Below are 17,826 nucleotides of genomic sequence, written 5' to 3' on the forward strand. Positions count from 1 at the left end.
AAAACCCTCTGTCTCTTTTGAAAGAAATTCTGCAAATGTTACACCTTTTTACCGATAACCAATTTACCAATGAATCTGAGTCATCATGGGTGTAAACACTTATGGCCAGTTTCCCATGGAAGTCAGAGCTTGAGCAATAAAAATAGGTCAAATGTGAGATGTCTTGGTTTGGACAACAATAAAGACCAATACCGGAGAAAGCAAGAGGAACCATCATTTGTGAGAACCTGGCCGCTTTCGTTGACCATGCGTGTTAGGAAGGTTCTGGACAACAATAGAGGCCAATATTGGAGAGACAGGAAGAGAAACCATTCCCACTTATAGCCGGGCCATTTTGGTTGACCATGCATTTTAGGGAGGGCATTTGGACAACAATAGACCAATATTGGCGATGAGGGAAGAGGAACCATTGCCACTGGGAACCAGGTCACTTTGGTTGACCATGCATGACACAGAGGCTGGGGAGAGGGTCCAGCCTAATGTGGCCGCTACACTATAATGATTATCATCTGGACATGCTATACAATGTAAGCTACTGACCACACAGAACTGCACTGTAGACTACTGTACTCCTGCAACATGTGACGCAGTGCATCAGCAGTAACAGTAACTGACAGTGCCATTTCAGGGTCCTTAATGATGAATACATGTCCCAATGGCAGATGTGTCAGTACATTAAATATCCATGTTTCAAAACTGACCGTTAGAAGAAGATAATTAGCACCCATCTTGAAAAATGGATACGGATTTTCATTTAACAAACAACAATTTCTTATGCTGGGTCCATAACTGAAGCACTTTGTTTGCGAGGCGGAAAAATAGTTTTCGGTAAAATATATGTAAAATGTCACACCAACTGAATGATTTTGCAGTTAACTGCCAGATTGGTCTGATGCATTGTCATCTTCCTTGCCAATGCACATGATATGTTTTATTGAAGTATAACATCTAAAGTACAGTATGGGGAACATGCAACTGAGTTTCCAACAATTCTCTACTGCCTTTAAAAAACATACTGCTGATAAAACAGCATAACTTTAAAACACAAAGCTTTTATGTGGTTGTAGAATCCACACATAGTGCTTTATTTGTTTATTTAAAAAGTACATATTAGTTAGTTTATTGGAAAGCCATCTGTATTATTTTACAGTTTTGAGCTTTCAATCTTTTCCTTGTGGAAGGGAGAATTGATTTAATGTGTAGTAATGATAATGATACAATCATTTCCCATTGCATAGCAACACTGTAATGTACGCAATGTCCACAGCCACTAAATTACGTTGTTTGGTGAATTCTGTTTGCTAAAGAGGACATTGGTCAATTTTTGTGAAATATTAACTCCTATTGATTGATGACAACAGTTGAGAAAATATAAGATGTAGAAAATACATTGCAAAAATACTTGGCTTTATTGATACTCATTGTTTTTAGTAGATGAATGAATGAATGTATTTCATAGCTATTTCAACATTGCCATAATCATTTAAAAAAAATAATGCTGTTCCTTTATGCCTGTTTCCTTCATGCTCAACTGTGGAGTAAATCGATAGGAAAAAGTGAAACATTAAGTATGTATCAAAGATATACTTTTGTTTCTATTAAGAACATTTCTTTTCATCACAATTTCATTGCTGAGACAGAGAGAAATCTGGGTCGAGACCTCTATGGCAAATAGGCCCAAATATTGACCTCTGCACCCTGTTCTCTTCAGGACAATGATTGACTGATGAGTGAGATCTATCTATTTGTCTTACTGACATGGTTTAAAAGACTCCAAATCCATGTAAGGGCCTGTTTGCAGTGGCTCTTTCTGCCACAACATGGACACATACAAATTTCTTTTAACATGTACGCTGCTCTGTACAGGTAAGACCAATCAAGAAATCCACTTGACATTTACATTTGGAAATTTGACATTTCATTTTCCATCTGTATTTTGAGTTAACCTGATGATGTGATTGTTTCAAATTCATACATTTTTCCCGAACAGTTTGTATGTGTATGTGTATAGCTACTGCAACCTCAAAGTAGCCAACAAAATGTGACATATGTTTAATAGTTTGTCACACAAATGACAATTAAGTGATCTGTGAATCCATACATCTTTGTAAAAGAAGACTGCCGGTTATAACGAGAGTTGAAAGTTTGATAAAATCATTATGCCATTTCTTTCCCGATTGTACAGTGTGTTGAGAGACATTCAACCTGCACTAGCTCTTATTTCATTTTCAGATAATGGGGCCATAATAATTCATGTATGGTCTTTCCTCTCTCTTTTTAGTCACTGGAGTGCTTGCAGATGTCCTTGATGATTACACTAAAACTGATGGGGCCTGGGTGATCACTGTGCTCAAACGAACGTATTCAGTCAACACGGCAACCGAGTGTGCAGCCAAATGCAATGCAGAAACAGCCTTCCTGTGCAGGTAGTGAGTGGCTTATATTGCAGGCCTGTGACCTATTCTGTGTGAATGAGCCTGCAGTAATGAAGTGCTTCTCTCTGCAGGGCCTTTGTTTACATAGAGAAGGATCAGGACTGTGTGACGGTCCCAGCAAACTCCAAAATGGAGATGCTGCTGCGGAGGATGAGCTCAGCGTTTTATGAAAAGAAAGGTACTGCAGATAAAACATTAACCTAGAGTGCACCATTTGACTTATTTTGGATGTTAAAACAATAAGCTACGTACAGTATGGTTAAAAAGTGAATTTAAAACAATAAGCTATGGTAAAAAAGTGAATTTGTTTCAGCATGCATTCAGGGGAGTTAATGTTCAATCTGTGTTACATGTCTAATGTGTACCATTGCATCAGTAAACAAGTGGCTGGGGTGAAAGGATTAGATAAACAGTTCATTTCCGTTGAATCAGTGGGAATATTTAACTAGCCTGAGCAATCACATTGGGTTAGACTCTGATTTTGCATTCTCAAAAGGGAATGGGAGACATACTGTTAAATATGACATTGGAAATATTTTTGACTGATTTCAAGATTATTGTTCTTATCCAGTCACACAAACTGCCTTGATATATGATGAGAACAGTACCTTATCCCCTTTTTTCCATTTTCCATAATAGAGTTTTTAAAAGAATGCATCACGGATAAAGGGAGTAGCTACAGGGGAACAAAAACCAGGTCCAAATCAGGAAGAACATGCCAGCGATGGGCCTCCAGAGTTCCCCATGTACCCAAGTCAGTACAACCCTCACAAACACCTGCTCATAACACTTATGTGCTACAAAATCTCGCTGTGTCCTGGCTTCCATTGTCTGAAATCTGCAATCTTCTCTCTCAAAGCATAACTCCAGAGAAATATCCTAATGCTGACCTGGAGTCCAACTACTGCAGAAATCCAGACAATGATGAGAATGGACCCTGGTGCTACACCACGGATCCAAATAAGAGATGGGAGACTTGTGGCATCCAGGACTGCACTGGTATTGGTTTCATAATGTGCAGAAGTTCTAGTCCATGTGCTTGACTAATTCACATCAGATGATAATCAGCTTTCATGCCGTCATGTCTTTGCCTTGAAGTCCAGTTTTTATTAACCTCCACAATGGATGACAATAAGTGATCTTTTTTTTAACAAAACTAAAAGATACTATTTGTTTACAAAACCATGTACTGTACGTTTGTGTCTGCAGAGGAGTGCATGTCCTGCAGTGGGGAAGACTACAGAGGCAAGGTCTCAACAACAGAGGGTGGCTTTACCTGTCAGCGTTGGGATTCCCAAAAGCCTCAAAACCATGGCTACCTTCCCTCTGCGTATGCACCTTTCATGCACTCTTAATCTCATCATTACGGAAGAGGTTCATATATTTAAGATTATTATGTTTATATATACCTGTGTGTGTGTGTGTGTGTGTGTGTGTGTGTGTGTGTGTGTGTGTGTGTGTGTGCGTGCGTTGTTCTGTACAGACTTCCTGATAAATACCTTGAGGAGAACTACTGCAGGAACCCAGATGGCGAGCCAAGGCCTTGGTGTTTCACCACCGACCCCAGAAAGCGCTGGGACTTCTGTAGTATCCCTCGATGCAGTGAGTCACTTTTCTCTACATGTATTTGCATGTATCTACATGTATGTAGTCTGTTTCACCACGGTTGTTTTCAACTCTTTTTTTCTGTCGTTCTCTCAGCCTCTGAGCCTCCAACTATAATGCCAGAGCTCACTTGTGCTACTGGTGATGGCAGCGCTTATCGAGGATTAGTTTCCGTGACAATATCGGGGAAGGCTTGTCAGATGTGGTCTGCCCAGTCACCACAGAAACACTCTCGAACTCCAGAAAACTACCCTTGCAAGTAAGACCAGTTTGGCGCTACACTTGAGTTATTGTACTTACTAACCAGGATTCTGTTCTTGAGAAATATTCATTCCTGCTTGAGAGTATTCATTATGCTCTTTTAGAGGCCTGGAAGGCAACTACTGCAGAAATCCTGACAGTGAGAGAAGTCCCTGGTGCTACACAACAGACCCGGAAACGAGGTGGGAGTACTGCAAGGTGCCCAGCTGTGGAAATCAGCCTGGACCTGGTCAGTGTAACACCAGTCATTGGGCACAACACTTATATTGGGCGTAGGGCGTTTTATTTCATCAGTATAAAAGTGTGAAATCAATCAAACTCACATAATAATGTGCATCAAATATTATCAGTGTGAACATTGGGACAAAAACAGGAAGGAAAACAACTACAAAAAATGTTTTAAATAAAGCAATTTGTGTCCATGTGAAGTCAGATGATGTATGAAAGCTTTAGGTGTGGAACGTGTAAGGTTCCTGTGAAACAATTAGTCTTACTAGTCAGAAATGAGCAGCTGGAAAGTTACGGAAAATAATGTGAAAGGCAGCTGATGAGCAGAGTTTGATGTATCCCCCCACAGAGGAGCCTGTTATCCCTGAAATGGAGGACTGCTACACTGGTGATGGGAGCTCCTACAGAGGGGCCATGTCAGAGACAATTAGCGGGAAAAAATGCCAAGTCTGGTCATCCATGCTACCTCATCGCCATCTAAAGACACCACAGGCCTACCCCCAAGCGTAAGACCACAAAGACACAAAAACAATTCTTTCACAGTAGTGCATAAACCTTACGATTACACAAATACATGAGATATGGAGATATGTGGAAAGCCTCTTTCCCTGAATAGCAGATCAGTTTTTTACAACACATTGCAATTAGTTTCAATTAGTTTTAGTTATTAGACAGCCATAGCACGCAGTGTATGTCAAGTTGTTCACACAAGTCACAACCCAGATAGCAAAACTGCACTGGGACGGAACTGGGCCACATGTACCACAACATTCGGCACGGATCTTTATAATGGACCGGGGGGGTATTCCATCAACCTCGCTAAACAAGGCGGCGCTCAACAGAAATAGCCTGGCTTGAACTAGTGTAGACTTCCACTTGAAGCTAAAGCCGTTCCATTAACTCAAGTTAGCTGCATCTTGCCCTCGTTTATTCAAACGAGGCTAAAATCAGCTTCATGTCTGCTCGTGCACGAGGTAGAAAAGTAGACCAAAACCATAGATTGATGAAAAGAGGATGCATGTCGTAAAATTAAGGCAAACTAGAAGATTTCAGTTCGATTTACAAGCGCCATCTACAGGATTTTCATCGGAAGTAATCAAATTGAACACGAGAGAAAAAAATAGAAGTAGTTGCCTAAAAAGGAGAATAACGAAATCGTAGGCCTACTGTAAATCGCTAAACAGTAATTATGATGGTTTGAATTGGGACTTTGATTGTCTTCACTCTGAACAAAACGAGTGAATAAGCAGGCTATTTAAACTCAAAACAACTTTGGCATAGGCTATTCAACAATAAAGATAACCTACGTTTGTAAATTAAAAGGGTTCACTCTGAAATATTTTTTCGGTGGTCATCAAATAAATTGGTAGCCTATTGTCCTGGGAGTATTGGGAGAAAACCTAGCCTATTGTCTCCCATAAGCATATAGTTCTGCCAAAGTGTTTGTGAAATATAATTAGCCTATCTGAAATGCAATATTGGCTTTCAATATGTCATTTCATATTTAATTTCTGTAATACAGTTGGTTTGATATCCGAACTACATGCATAATTAATGCTATGAAGCGGTTTTAATTATTATAGCCTTTACAGAATTAGGCTATAGGCTGGCTTGCCGTGCATCGTATAGCACACTGACAGCCTGCCTACTGTCACTGAAGCTACTGTATATGACCCTTAATAATGATGCCTTTCATTAAAGAGTATAACTAAACATGGCAATATTAATGTGTTAACATAGTCTATGTAAATTCATCGCATGGGAACCGAACCCGAGAACACGCAAAACATGCCTCGGTTGTTCTCCTGTCACGCTGCGCATGACACCACGAAAGACGTACGTTACGTGTAGCCGCAAGATTCCTTGGACCACACACATATCAAGTTCAAACAGAAATTCATTTAAACTAGCGGATAGGTAGCCTTAATCAATGCTTGCAACACTGTCGGGAAAAAGTTTCTCCTTCTATTTTTTAAGTTGTAGGCTACAGGTGACGAAAGCACAGGTTGACGGAACCAACGGTTTGGGACTCGTTTTCCGACTGGTGTTTTTTATTTGCAACACAGATTAATTTAGCTCGGCAGTTAGCCTGCCACCGACCAGGTTAGTTCAGAAGCATATGTTACCCCAGCAACTCAGCTGAGATTCCTGTTAGCGGGAGTAATGGAACCGAGCTCTCTCTAAAATTAGCGAGGCTTATCAAAGTTAGCCGCGATTTACGGTTAGCTCGCTTGATGGAATACCCCCCTGATCTGGCGTCCAAACGCACATCGGTCCAAAATTGTTTTGGATCTGTTTGACGGATTTGCGGCAGATATGAACTTGCACTCGTCCAGGTCCGTCCCAGATAGCAAAACACACCTACCACGACATCCGGCACGGATCTGAATAGTGGACCTGATCCGCCGTCCAAACGCACATCGGTCCAAAATTGTTTTGGATCCGTTTAACTGATCTGGTGGCAATAAGGGCTGAGACTGCTCCCAACAAACAAGATAACGTCCCGGCGATGATTCAGAGCTTTTTAAAAAACGTATTTTGTCACTGCGACGTAAAAAGAGGAAAAATCGAATTTCACCTAACTACCAGTTCACCGTTTAGCATTTCGCCATGGAGATCACCCAAGTCAATCTGTCACGAGCGTGTGGCGTTAGGATACTATTTATGTGAGTGAAACAGCTGTCAACGTTGGTAAGCAGTAATTGGCATACAGTAATGATTTGCAATTAAGCTTACGTCTAGAATTTCATTTTACACATTTATTTAGCTTACCTGTGGGTGCGGCTTGGAGATTGATGATCACGTCCAGATGATAGAAAGTTAGAAGAGTTAGCTCGGTATTTATACCCGGTTAGGTCTAATACTTTCACGACTACGGTGTATTTCCCCCCTAATAAATTACTAAGTCAATGGTCATATCTGGTAATGTTGTTGTTCAAAACATCAGTGGAGTAGGTTAGCCTATAAGCTAAAATATCCCAACCACATTGTTTAAAAATTCAAAACTAATATTTGCAATGCATGCTGGGAAGCAAACAAAGCAAACAAACAAGCAAACAAAGTAGGCCTACACAAAATATAATTAAAGTTATCAGAGAATGTCTAGGTTATATTTTATATCTAAACCATGAGGTTTATAAAGTCATAAAATTGTGATAAGCATCCTTAATTCTTCTGCAAAGTTTTTTATAGTGGTGACAGTTGGGGATGTGAATGTCTGCTTAAAGTCATATGTGATATGGGACCTGCATTGCAGATCCGTACCACACACAAGAAGCGGACCCGTACCACACATAAGAGGCGGAACCGCATTGCAGATCCGTACCACACACAATAGGGCTCGGGCACACGACTTGCATTCTAGGAATATTGCCGCCATGTTGGTAGCGCACTGAACGTGATGTCCATTCATTCAGATGCAGAAGACAAGAAGCAGAAATATAGTATTAGCTGTGCTGTGCCCGCAAAGTTTTCACGTCATGATCCCGAGCCCTATAAGCGGACCCGTACCACACATAAGAGGCGGAACTGTATTGCAGATCCGTACCACACACAGTAAGCGAACCCGTACAGGTCCGCTTCTTGTGTGTCGTACGGATCTGCAATACGGGTCCGCTTATTGTGTGTGGTACGGGTCTGCTTCTTGTGTGTGGCAGAGCCATAGAGAGAGCAGAGAGAGTTGCGACACGCTTTGATGTCGCCGCCACGCGATCAAAAGTTCCAAAAAACCTGCGCTGAATGGCTGAATTCCAGGAGGGTGGGATGTAGCTACTTCTAGATGCTGGAAGGTGTAATAATTTAACTCATTAACTACTGACCAAGAGATTGGCTGTAAATAGTTCCAAAAGTCCCATAACGAGGAAATAGCCTGGAAAAAGCACTGCCATTTTTTCCTACGGAGGTCTATGGGAGTGTCGCCACTCTGTTTTATCTACCGCTCTGGTGTGTGGTATACGGATCTGCAATTCATGGGTTTCATCAGGTCCCTTTCCACAGGTGTATAAAATGAAGCACCTTGATTATCAATGCAGACTGCATGGTGATTGATACACCTGTGCTAAGGGACCTGATGAAACCCATGAATACGGGTCTGCCTCTTGTGTGTGGTACGGGTCTGCTTCTTGTGTGTGGTACGGATCTGCAATACGGGTCCTTTTATTGTGTGTGTGTGGCACGGGTCCTCTTATTCTGTGTTGTACGGATCTGCAATACGGGTCCGCCTCTTGTGTGTGGTACGGGTCCACTTCTTGTGTGTGGTACGGATCTGCAATATGGTTCCGTTTATTGTGTGTGACACGGGTCCGCTTATTCTGTGTTGTACGGATCTGCAATACGGGTCCGCTTATTGTGTGTGGGCCACATCTGGCCCACAGTCAGATACCGTAGGTCCGCTACATACGGATCTAAAGGCTTTCATGCGGATCCGGCCCAAAGGAAATTGCTATCTGGGAAGTCAAACGACTCTGCTGACCTGCCTGTCACATTTCATCGCCTAAATATTGAGATGGACTCAAATCAGAGATGCACTCAAGAATTCACTACTGAACTTGTGCTACAAAGTGGTACAAAGTGGAGACAAGTCTCAGCATGCCCAAACTGCTTGGTATTGCACTGTGTAACTCTTGATCAGGAAGGATCATTTCCCTTTTCGCTGGTTTTTAACTAACTGGGTAGCATGTAAGCTCTAAATGGTGTTATGTTGATGCCCAGGGGCTTCAATAGGAAATGTTCATTGCGTCGCTTCAGGCGATACATACATGCATGGAGCAACTTTTGAGCAATGCTGGGCACTTAACACAAGTGATAGCACTACTTATCTCATCCACCTGGCCGCTGATTAGGATGAGCTGGTCTACTACTGTAAATGGTTGATTCAAATACTTGGCAGGACTTCTGAACCCAGGATGTCCGCCTCTGGCAACCACATAACCAGTTCCACATGTTTGATTGGATGATCAAAATTATCAAGAAATTTGAGGTTGGTGTGAGGTAGTATATTGCGTGCTTTGTGTGAGCAACCTGTACAAGTTTGGGCAAATTAGTCAGGAAGTCACCACAGTGGCTACATTCATAGACCTCTGAAGTTCGCCTACAAAAAGGATCCAAAGCTGCCATCTTTGCCCATATAAGGAGATCCGGAAGTTAATTGAAGCTAAATGCCTATGGCAAGTTGCATGGTAAGTTAGCTCTGGGGTAGCAAAGATCAAAGTGTGCCGTCTTCACCTACCGAAGATCACAGTATCCACTAGACGGCAGTGGACAAAACTGTGTAGTGAAAAACGTCTGCATTTCCAATGTCATCATCCCCGCGAGAGTTTAACAGGTGCGATAATTGAAAATCCCCATGTTATTTTCCCATAGAAAAAATCTCAAGATACCGGATCTCCTTATTTGGGGAAAGATGGTTGGCTTTTTTGTAGGCGAACTTCAGAGGTCTATTGTTTTGCACTTTTGTGATGTCATCACATCACCAAAAGTATTGGTTTTGCCAAAAACATTTCTACAATGGGCTATAGACTGCGTGTAGGCTGTAGATTTCGCTAGTAAGCTCACTGTAAATAAATGTGTTAATTAAGTTTATCTTCTCCCTCCCTCCCTGCTGTATCAGAGACCTCCGGAGGAACCTGTGCAGGAACCCAGATGGTGACCGTGCTCCCTGGTGCTACACCACCGACCCCTCGACCCGCTGGGAGTACTGCAAACTGGACAAGTGCACCACCACCCAACCGCAAGCCACAGCGAAACCAGTGGTGGACCCCAAGCCCCCCAGCCCATCTGTCACCATTGCTCCAACTGCAAAAGGTGAGAAGGTCACCTCTGACATGCCCATTGAGGGATTTTTCAATTCTGCTGGCATAGTTTTGTGATGACGCCACACTCGATTTGTGTTCAGACTGCAAGGTTGCAAATGGAGTGACCTACAGGGGTCCTACATCTAAGACTGTGATGGGGGTCACCTGCCAAGCCTGGCGCTCCATGACCCCCCACACGCATGCCAGCTTCACTCCTGACACACACCGTGATAAGGGCTTAGAGGGAAATGTGAGTAAGATTTCTGTCACAATTTCTGTCAAATTCAGTCATGTTAAGGCAATCATTTGGAGGGTGTGTGGACTAAAAGTCTTTCACAGTACTTGAGCATGAACTACAAGGTAATGTTTCTAGAGAAAAGTTGAGCTTTCTTTCTTTTTCACTGATGTTAGCAATGCAGGAACCCGGACAATGATGTGAATGGGCCTTGGTGCTACACCACAGACAGAAACAAGAAGTGGGACTACTGCCAGATTCCCGACTGCTGTATGTCTCTCCTCTTCACTGTACACCTTTGGTAGCAAAGATCACATCTAAAGTCTAGCTTTTGTGGCCAAGCAACAGTCATAGCTCCATTAATAAGTGAGAAAATCAAATCTGATACTTTGATATGTGCCACCAGCTGAACAGAAGTGTGGACAACCTCAAGTAAAGCCTCTCCGATGCTTTGGACGTATTGTTGGAGGCTGCGTGGCCAAACCTCACTCCTGGCCATGGCAAATCAGTTTACGAACCAAGTATGCACACTGACTGCCAACTAGTTTCATTTTTCCTATCAGTATTGGCAATGTACTGTATGTGCGTGTATGTGTTGAGAGTGAATGAATGGCTGAGTTATAGTGAAGATACTATGACACGTTTTGTCCCATTCTCTCTTTCAGCACTGGTATTCACTTCTGTGGAGGAACTCTGATAGATGCGGAGTGGGTTCTGACGGCTGCCCATTGTCTAGAGAGGTACTCTTTTCCAGGTTTACCCCAATGATGCACTGATCCATATACTGGTACTTTCATCACCTAATCACTGACATTGAATCCATGTTCATTTTTTACAGGTCTAAACGGCCATCTTCTTACAAGATATATCTAGGAAGCCACACAGAGAGAGGGACTGAGGCATCAAGGCAAGCGAGGGATGTCGAAAAACTGATTCTTGAGCCAACCGGAAAAGACATTGCTCTTCTCAAGCTTTCAAAGTATGTACAATTTGTATTGTAAAATTGTCTAACATGTTTATGTCAATAATTGACAATTGTCAATTGTCAATAAACTCCAGTTAGTTTAATACATATGTATATATGTGTGTGTGTATATATATATATATATATATATATATATATATATATAAACATCGCCTACTCCAACTTTCCATGGCACCTTTTCATTTGCAGGCCCGCTATCTTAAATGATAAGGTTTTGCCGGCATGCTTACCAGACAAGGATTACATTGTTCCAGGCAACACAGAATGCTATGTAACTGGCTGGGGGGAGACACAAGGTGAAATATAACTGGTAGCTTATTTTAGATTATGTTTTTCACCATGTCAAGAGATTTATCATTTTGTGCTAAACATATATTGTCATTACAGGAACGGGTGGAGAAGGAGTCCTGAAAGAAACAGGATTTCCAGTCATTGAAAATAAAATTTGTAACCGACCTGCATATCTAAACGGGAGGGTGAAGGACCATGAGATGTGTGCTGGGAACATTGAGGGAGGCACAGACAGTTGTCAGGTGGGTTTGCTTAGGGAGTTTTCTAGCAGGGTGTGTCACCAAGACCATGGCTGTCCCATGTGTTCTAATGGCTATTATTTAACATCCGTGTTGTCTGTTCCAGGGGGACAGTGGAGGACCACTTGTGTGCCACTCTCAGAACACCTTCATCCTCCAAGGGGTCACATCATGGGGACTTGGCTGCGCTAATGCAATGAAACCAGGAGTGTACGCCAGAGTGTCCAAATTTACTGACTGGATTAACAGTGAAATGAAAAAGAACTAGTTAAGTTTAAATATAAATGTGGTTTTTTTTCATGAAATACACCTAGCATCACTTATTTCTGTACTTGTATTGAGTAGGGAGTAACAACCAAGGCTGTTGCATTATCTCTGTGTGTCTGTGCAAGGGACTGCCACCTTTTAATGTTAATTTTAAGATAATAAATTATATTTTTGTAACACTTTATGGCAGGGTACATTAATCATTATGAATTCATGCATGAATTTATGATAATTGATGTACATTTACCATATGGTGTTACTGATGTCTTTTAGGTTGAAACTGAAACAACTGAAAAATACTTTATATTCGATGGATAGAATGAACTGTAGAAGGTAATACTCTGTACTCTTGTGTCAGAATAGAATTGAACTATTTTAATAAATGTTTCAAAAATCATTGTTAGTCAATTGATGAGACTGTTATTCTAACAGCACATACAATAACTACCTTAAATAAATTACACAATAATCCATGATACTACAAAAATTCAAACAAACAAAAACAGCCAAAAATGTAAGGTATAAATTATGATGCGGAGCGGAGGCTATGTGGAAGACAGGTCCCACTTCCTGACCACATGACTGGAACCATGGACTCAGACATCCACAGGCTCTTTCTGGGTTGTTACGTCTGTTGGGATGAGGTTCTCCAGCTGGTGACTCTTCAGGGCGTTTTCTTTATGTCTGCAAAATAAAGAATGAGTCATGAGACACAAAAGAACAATGGGAGGCCATTATATTTCTCTTGTGTTTATGCATGAGATTTAAAAAAAAAAAAAAAAATGTTTAAATATGTTGAAGGTATTTGGGGATATCTACTGATGTGATTGTGTGTTATGAATGAACTGTGTAAACAGTGATTTTCTATGATGGCAGGCGAAGAGCTAAAACTTACTTTTCAGGGTTCTCAATGTCATCAATAGTTTCAGGAAGTGGAACACCTCTTGTCTCAGGCAACAGCAGCACCAGACCCCCAGCAATGAATGCAATTGTGCCTGTGACAACACAGCCCAACCAGGTGGATGTGAGTTGACTGAGAGTGCTCAGAGTAGCCTCGACATACTGTAATACTAAACTCTCTAAAGCTTGCTGACAGTGTCAAAACAACAGGTCCCACTTCTCTTGGGTAGTCCATCCACAGACTATCTACAGATGCTCAGACTCAGAGTATCAACACATGATCTGTTGACACTGCTGACTGATGCTCAGCAATTGTTCAATGGCAATTTACATACTAAACTTGAATCTGTTTTTTTTTGTGGACAGATTATCACAGTAAAGTGTTATCAAATAGCATTCACTTCAAACACATATTATGAGAGGACAGTAGTTCTGTCACAATTCAGTGACTAGACTATACTAGTTGCAAAACTAACCAAATATGATCAGTGGGAGTTCTAGCCAGATAACAGCCAATCTGTAGAGCAGGAATGGAGCAACAATGCCACCAACGTCACACAGTGTAGAGCACACAGACACCCCGAAGTTCCTATAAGGACACAACATACATGCCATGGAGTTTATACAATGCTGCAGAATGCAATATGTTGCAATATACAGCTCCTTGAAGAGTAAATGTAAATGTTTGTGTGGTAGAGATATGAAGGGATTTCATTGGCTCCCCTTTCACTATTTGTGTATTTATGGAGAAGTCACAACCGTCTTCCCTCACCTTACAAATGTAGGATACAACTCTGTGTTCACAAAGACCACCATCTCAAAGGCCATAGTAATACCCAGTCGGCCCACACAAGCCACCACTGTTCTCTCCCAAAACATACCTGTGAGATTGTCAGGAAGAGAACATAGACATTAAGAACAGAACCTGAAGAGCACAGAACATTAAGAACATAGAACATTAGGCGCAAGCTCACTCTCTGGGATGAAGGCTGTGATGAAACAAGCAGCTCCTGCAACGATGTTGGCCGCAGCGAAGGGAAGCCGTCGGCCAATGCGCTCGATGGTGAAGAGGATCAGGAATGCCGCCGGGAACTCCACCAAGCCAGAAATGAGGAAGTCGATGTAGACGTCTCCTCCAAGGATGCCCAGGCGCATGATCAGACCTTGGTACACCACAGCACTTGTGAACCTACAGTATACAGAGGGAGATCAGAATGACGCAAATGGGCAACTCAAAACACAAATGCGTACGGTATGGTTGACTGGTTTGCAGGGATGTACTCACCAATTGAAGGAAAGGATGAAGGTGTGTTTTCTCATCTTCGGAGTCCTGACTAAGTCCATGAAGCTGGCTGAAGCAGGAGCCTCTTCAGAATCATCCTTGAGAGTCTGGAACAGAACAGCACAGGACATCAGCACATTGTGTATGAGATTAATCGAATTGTGTATGTGATTAAGACTAGTTTTCAATCCAAAAAGTATGTATGGAATATCACTCAGTTCACACCTCAATGTTTTTGGAGAGAGTTCTCCTGTTCTCTTTGGCCATTGCCTCTGTTATCACTACAGCTTTGCTGGATTGGTTCTGAGAGAGCAGCCATCTTGGAGATTCAGGAATAAACCTGGAGAAAAAAGAAATCACCTACTGTAAGTGTCTTTAATGTTTAATGTGCTAACCAAGGTGTATGAGCTTGCCAACAACTGATCTATGATCAGTCTCCACCGTGTACTCCAAGAGTGAATACAGGGTTGGCAAAGTCACGCATTGGACCGCAACACTCACTCATTTGATTGGCTTCACACGCTCTCGCGCAACACTCCTTATTTCTCACCGTCCACCCGGTAGATCAAATACCATTTTTAATGGGCCACGTGCCCCAAAACTGAGCTGCTGTGCCCCAGTTAAGTCTTAAGTCCAGGTTCAACTAAATTGCTTGCGGAGTATAGCCTATGTAGCCTATGCTTTGTGCTTGTGAACTTATTGCAGAATCATCATAACTACTCCACCTGTGTGTGCATGGTTAATATTCTGAAGTGCAAAATAGTTTAGGCTATAGAACAAAAATGTCCGTCCAAAGATAGAAAATAAGCAAGTCTAACCTCTTGCTTGCATCAGATTGATGCATTTAAATGTTAGAATATTTAAAACTGTCTTCAGGGGGGAACTCTCCCCAGATCCCCAGGTTCAGGCCAAGGACACCCCTTTAGCCTCCAGTCCCCTCCGGTAGTAGACCCTAGTCACTACACTGAGAACCACTGACGTACAGTGAATGGTATGTCAATTCTTTTTTGGGCTGTACAGTCATAATGCTAAATGAGCTGTGTCTGCGGCAAAAGTTTGGTAACCAAATCTCACTCCAAGGTTTTTTTTTTTTGTTTGTTTTAAGTTGGCAGCCCTGTGAATAGGCTACAGTGGAACTGAAACAGTACAGTTGGCCATTGTCATGCAGATGCTTTCCAAGCTATGGTTTAAACAAGAGAGCAAATAGGGGAAGGATGCCGTGGCCACAATTACAAGAGAAGCCACTTCAAGTAGAAGTTACCAGTAATAGGACAGGAAGATGATGTAGGGAACTGTGATGACCACTTGTAACCAGCGCCAGTCGGTGATGTAGTAAGAGATGAGGGGGAGGATCAGAATGCCCACACTGAAGAACATCTGGTAGAGAACCCCCACCGTCCTGCGGTACTCCACACCAACCAGCTCTGTGACTAAAGCAGGAAGTGCGGGCAGACAGTCACCATCTGACAACACTCAGGTCATCACAGTAGTCATTATAATATTAAGGCTAACCACAGATACAAATCTGTGTTGATTAGACGATTGAAATATTCTACAATATCTCCTTCTTATGCTTAATTGCTACATAAAGCACAGCTGGCATGCATTGTGCTCCAGACTGATGCAGAGGGCAGAGGGGTCATCTCTTACTCAGCACATATCCGGCCACCCAGCCGCCTTTCACTCCGAAGCCGTACAGCGTCCGGAAAACGAGCAGAGACACGTAGTTTGGAGCGACTGCCACTAGAATTCCAGCAATCCCATTCAAGAGGTTGGACATCAAAAAGCTCAGTTTCCGGCCAAATCTGATCAAATGGTGGGAGAACAAAATGTGGTCACTCTTTCCTTTACGAATACAATGGAAAAGCATCAAATCTGATCAAATGGTGGGAGAGCAAAATGTCATCACTCTTTCCTTTACGAATACAATGGAAAAGCATCCCACACCTTTCTGCCATGATATCAGTCTTACCTGTCAGCTAGGTATCCGATGGCAATGCTGCCCACCAGAAAGCCCACGTTGAGAGTGGCCTGGTACATGTCCACCAGCCAGGCGTCCGCACACACCAGGTCAAACTGCAAGCAGACAAGTCCCACATCAGTACTCTTATCACCACACCACCTCACCTTGGGAAAATACACCTACTGCCTGCTGTATATCAAGTTTCCATCCGCACACTCTGTGGTAAAGGTGTTAGACACCTCTGTTCCTGTCAACAAAACCTGTGGTTTTACATGGCAAGTGTACCACCTCTGTTCCTGCCACACCAGATCTAGGCCCATTACATTTCTTCTACATTCTTTCCTATAAATTAAAATTCAGTGATCAGTTCACATTATCACACTACTGAAACTGTTTGAATACATCTTGCAGCTGTGCTATTCCGGTGCCGTGTCTGTGTGCTGTTACTCTGTGCCTGTACTGTAAGCTCTCCCCTCTGACAGCGGTGCTGTTACTCTGTGCATGCCTCACCTCTGTGACGAAGGATCTTCTGCCCTCGTAGTCGTACTCCCAGCCATCCTTACAGGTGGCGGTTGGCACTGTGCTCAGGTGCTCGTCGGACAGGCGAGGCGTGGGGTGGTCGCAGGTGAGGCCGGTGGTGTTCCAGTCCAGGTCGTACCTCTGGCACTGGCTGCGCTCCAGGGCCGACGACTTGTTGACCAGGGGAACGTAGCTGCGTGTGTTGTGCAGGCTCCAGCCGCAGCTCTCCCTCAGCTGGCTGACAGCGGGGTCGCGACACCAGTGCTCCGGGGTGAAGCCCTGAAAGACGATGCCCACGTAAACGCCAGCCCAGGGCATGGACACCATGCACAGGAGGCCGAAGATCCGCTTCTGGCAGCGGCCGAACTTGCCGGCCTCCTCGAGGATGTCGTCGAAAGTGGTCATGGCAGCAGCAGCAGTGCTGGGGTCAGAGGCAGTGGTGTGTCTGGCGAGGGCTGCGGTCAGGGTATTTACCGGGGAAGATGTGATCTAAAGTCCAGTGGGGGGGCTGACCTTGGGCCGTGGGCATGTTGTGATAGAGCAGCCAGGCGTTGAGAGCACGTCAGAACTCCTGTGTTACTCTTTAATGGAGCAGCTCTCTCAGATGTCCCTCAGTTTATGTAATCTCAAGCCCTCACTGGATCTGATGTGCTGCCAATTCAAACAGTCTCCTCCAATGCGGAGTGCTGCACTGAAATTATCATTCGATGCAGGCTTAACCTCATTCATATACTAGGCACTGAGACACTGGAGAGACAGAGGCCACCTACAATACCAGTCAAATGTTTGGGGTCACTTACAGATTTCCATTCCACTCCATTATA

At 43.0% G+C, this 17,826-nt stretch overlaps 2 protein-coding genes across 2 annotated transcripts in view; one reads left to right on the forward strand and one right to left on the reverse strand.

Annotated features, from left to right (window-relative positions):
- Nucleotides 1–12,735, forward strand: part of plg (plasminogen) — a 26,397-nt gene extending 13,662 nt beyond the window's left edge. Inside the window, exons 20-37 of the mRNA XM_062551294.1 lie at nt 2,282–2,426; nt 2,507–2,613; nt 3,075–3,189; nt 3,295–3,434; nt 3,645–3,765; nt 3,919–4,037; nt 4,137–4,299; nt 4,406–4,530; nt 4,879–5,035; nt 10,138–10,331; nt 10,423–10,571; nt 10,733–10,826; nt 10,963–11,077; nt 11,222–11,296; nt 11,395–11,535; nt 11,731–11,837; nt 11,929–12,074; nt 12,178–12,735. Coding sequence (XP_062407278.1) covers nt 2,282–2,426; nt 2,507–2,613; nt 3,075–3,189; nt 3,295–3,434; nt 3,645–3,765; nt 3,919–4,037; nt 4,137–4,299; nt 4,406–4,530; nt 4,879–5,035; nt 10,138–10,331; nt 10,423–10,571; nt 10,733–10,826; nt 10,963–11,077; nt 11,222–11,296; nt 11,395–11,535; nt 11,731–11,837; nt 11,929–12,074; nt 12,178–12,339 — 2,375 coding nt within the window. The 3' untranslated portion in view covers nt 12,340–12,735. The remainder of the gene's footprint in view (nt 1–2,281; nt 2,427–2,506; nt 2,614–3,074; nt 3,190–3,294; nt 3,435–3,644; nt 3,766–3,918; nt 4,038–4,136; nt 4,300–4,405; nt 4,531–4,878; nt 5,036–10,137; nt 10,332–10,422; nt 10,572–10,732; nt 10,827–10,962; nt 11,078–11,221; nt 11,297–11,394; nt 11,536–11,730; nt 11,838–11,928; nt 12,075–12,177) is intronic.
- On the reverse strand, nt 12,688–17,563 carry slc22a2 (solute carrier family 22 member 2). Its single transcript, XM_062550930.1, has 11 exons — nt 16,994–17,563; nt 16,493–16,596; nt 16,171–16,325; nt 15,782–15,950; nt 14,746–14,860; nt 14,524–14,627; nt 14,213–14,427; nt 14,011–14,119; nt 13,715–13,827; nt 13,234–13,333; nt 12,688–13,022 (listed from the first exon to the last, which is right to left on the reverse strand). Exons 1-11 carry the CDS (start codon nt 17,405–17,407, stop codon nt 12,935–12,937), a joined length of 1,686 nt encoding a protein of 561 aa, XP_062406914.1. The 5' UTR covers nt 17,408–17,563; the 3' UTR covers nt 12,688–12,934.
- Between the last annotated feature and the right edge of the window lie 263 nt (nt 17,564–17,826).

The sequence above is a fragment of the Sardina pilchardus genome, chromosome 12, assembly GCF_963854185.1.
Source record: "Sardina pilchardus chromosome 12, fSarPil1.1, whole genome shotgun sequence".
Lineage (NCBI taxonomy): Eukaryota > Metazoa > Chordata > Actinopteri > Clupeiformes > Clupeidae > Sardina > Sardina pilchardus.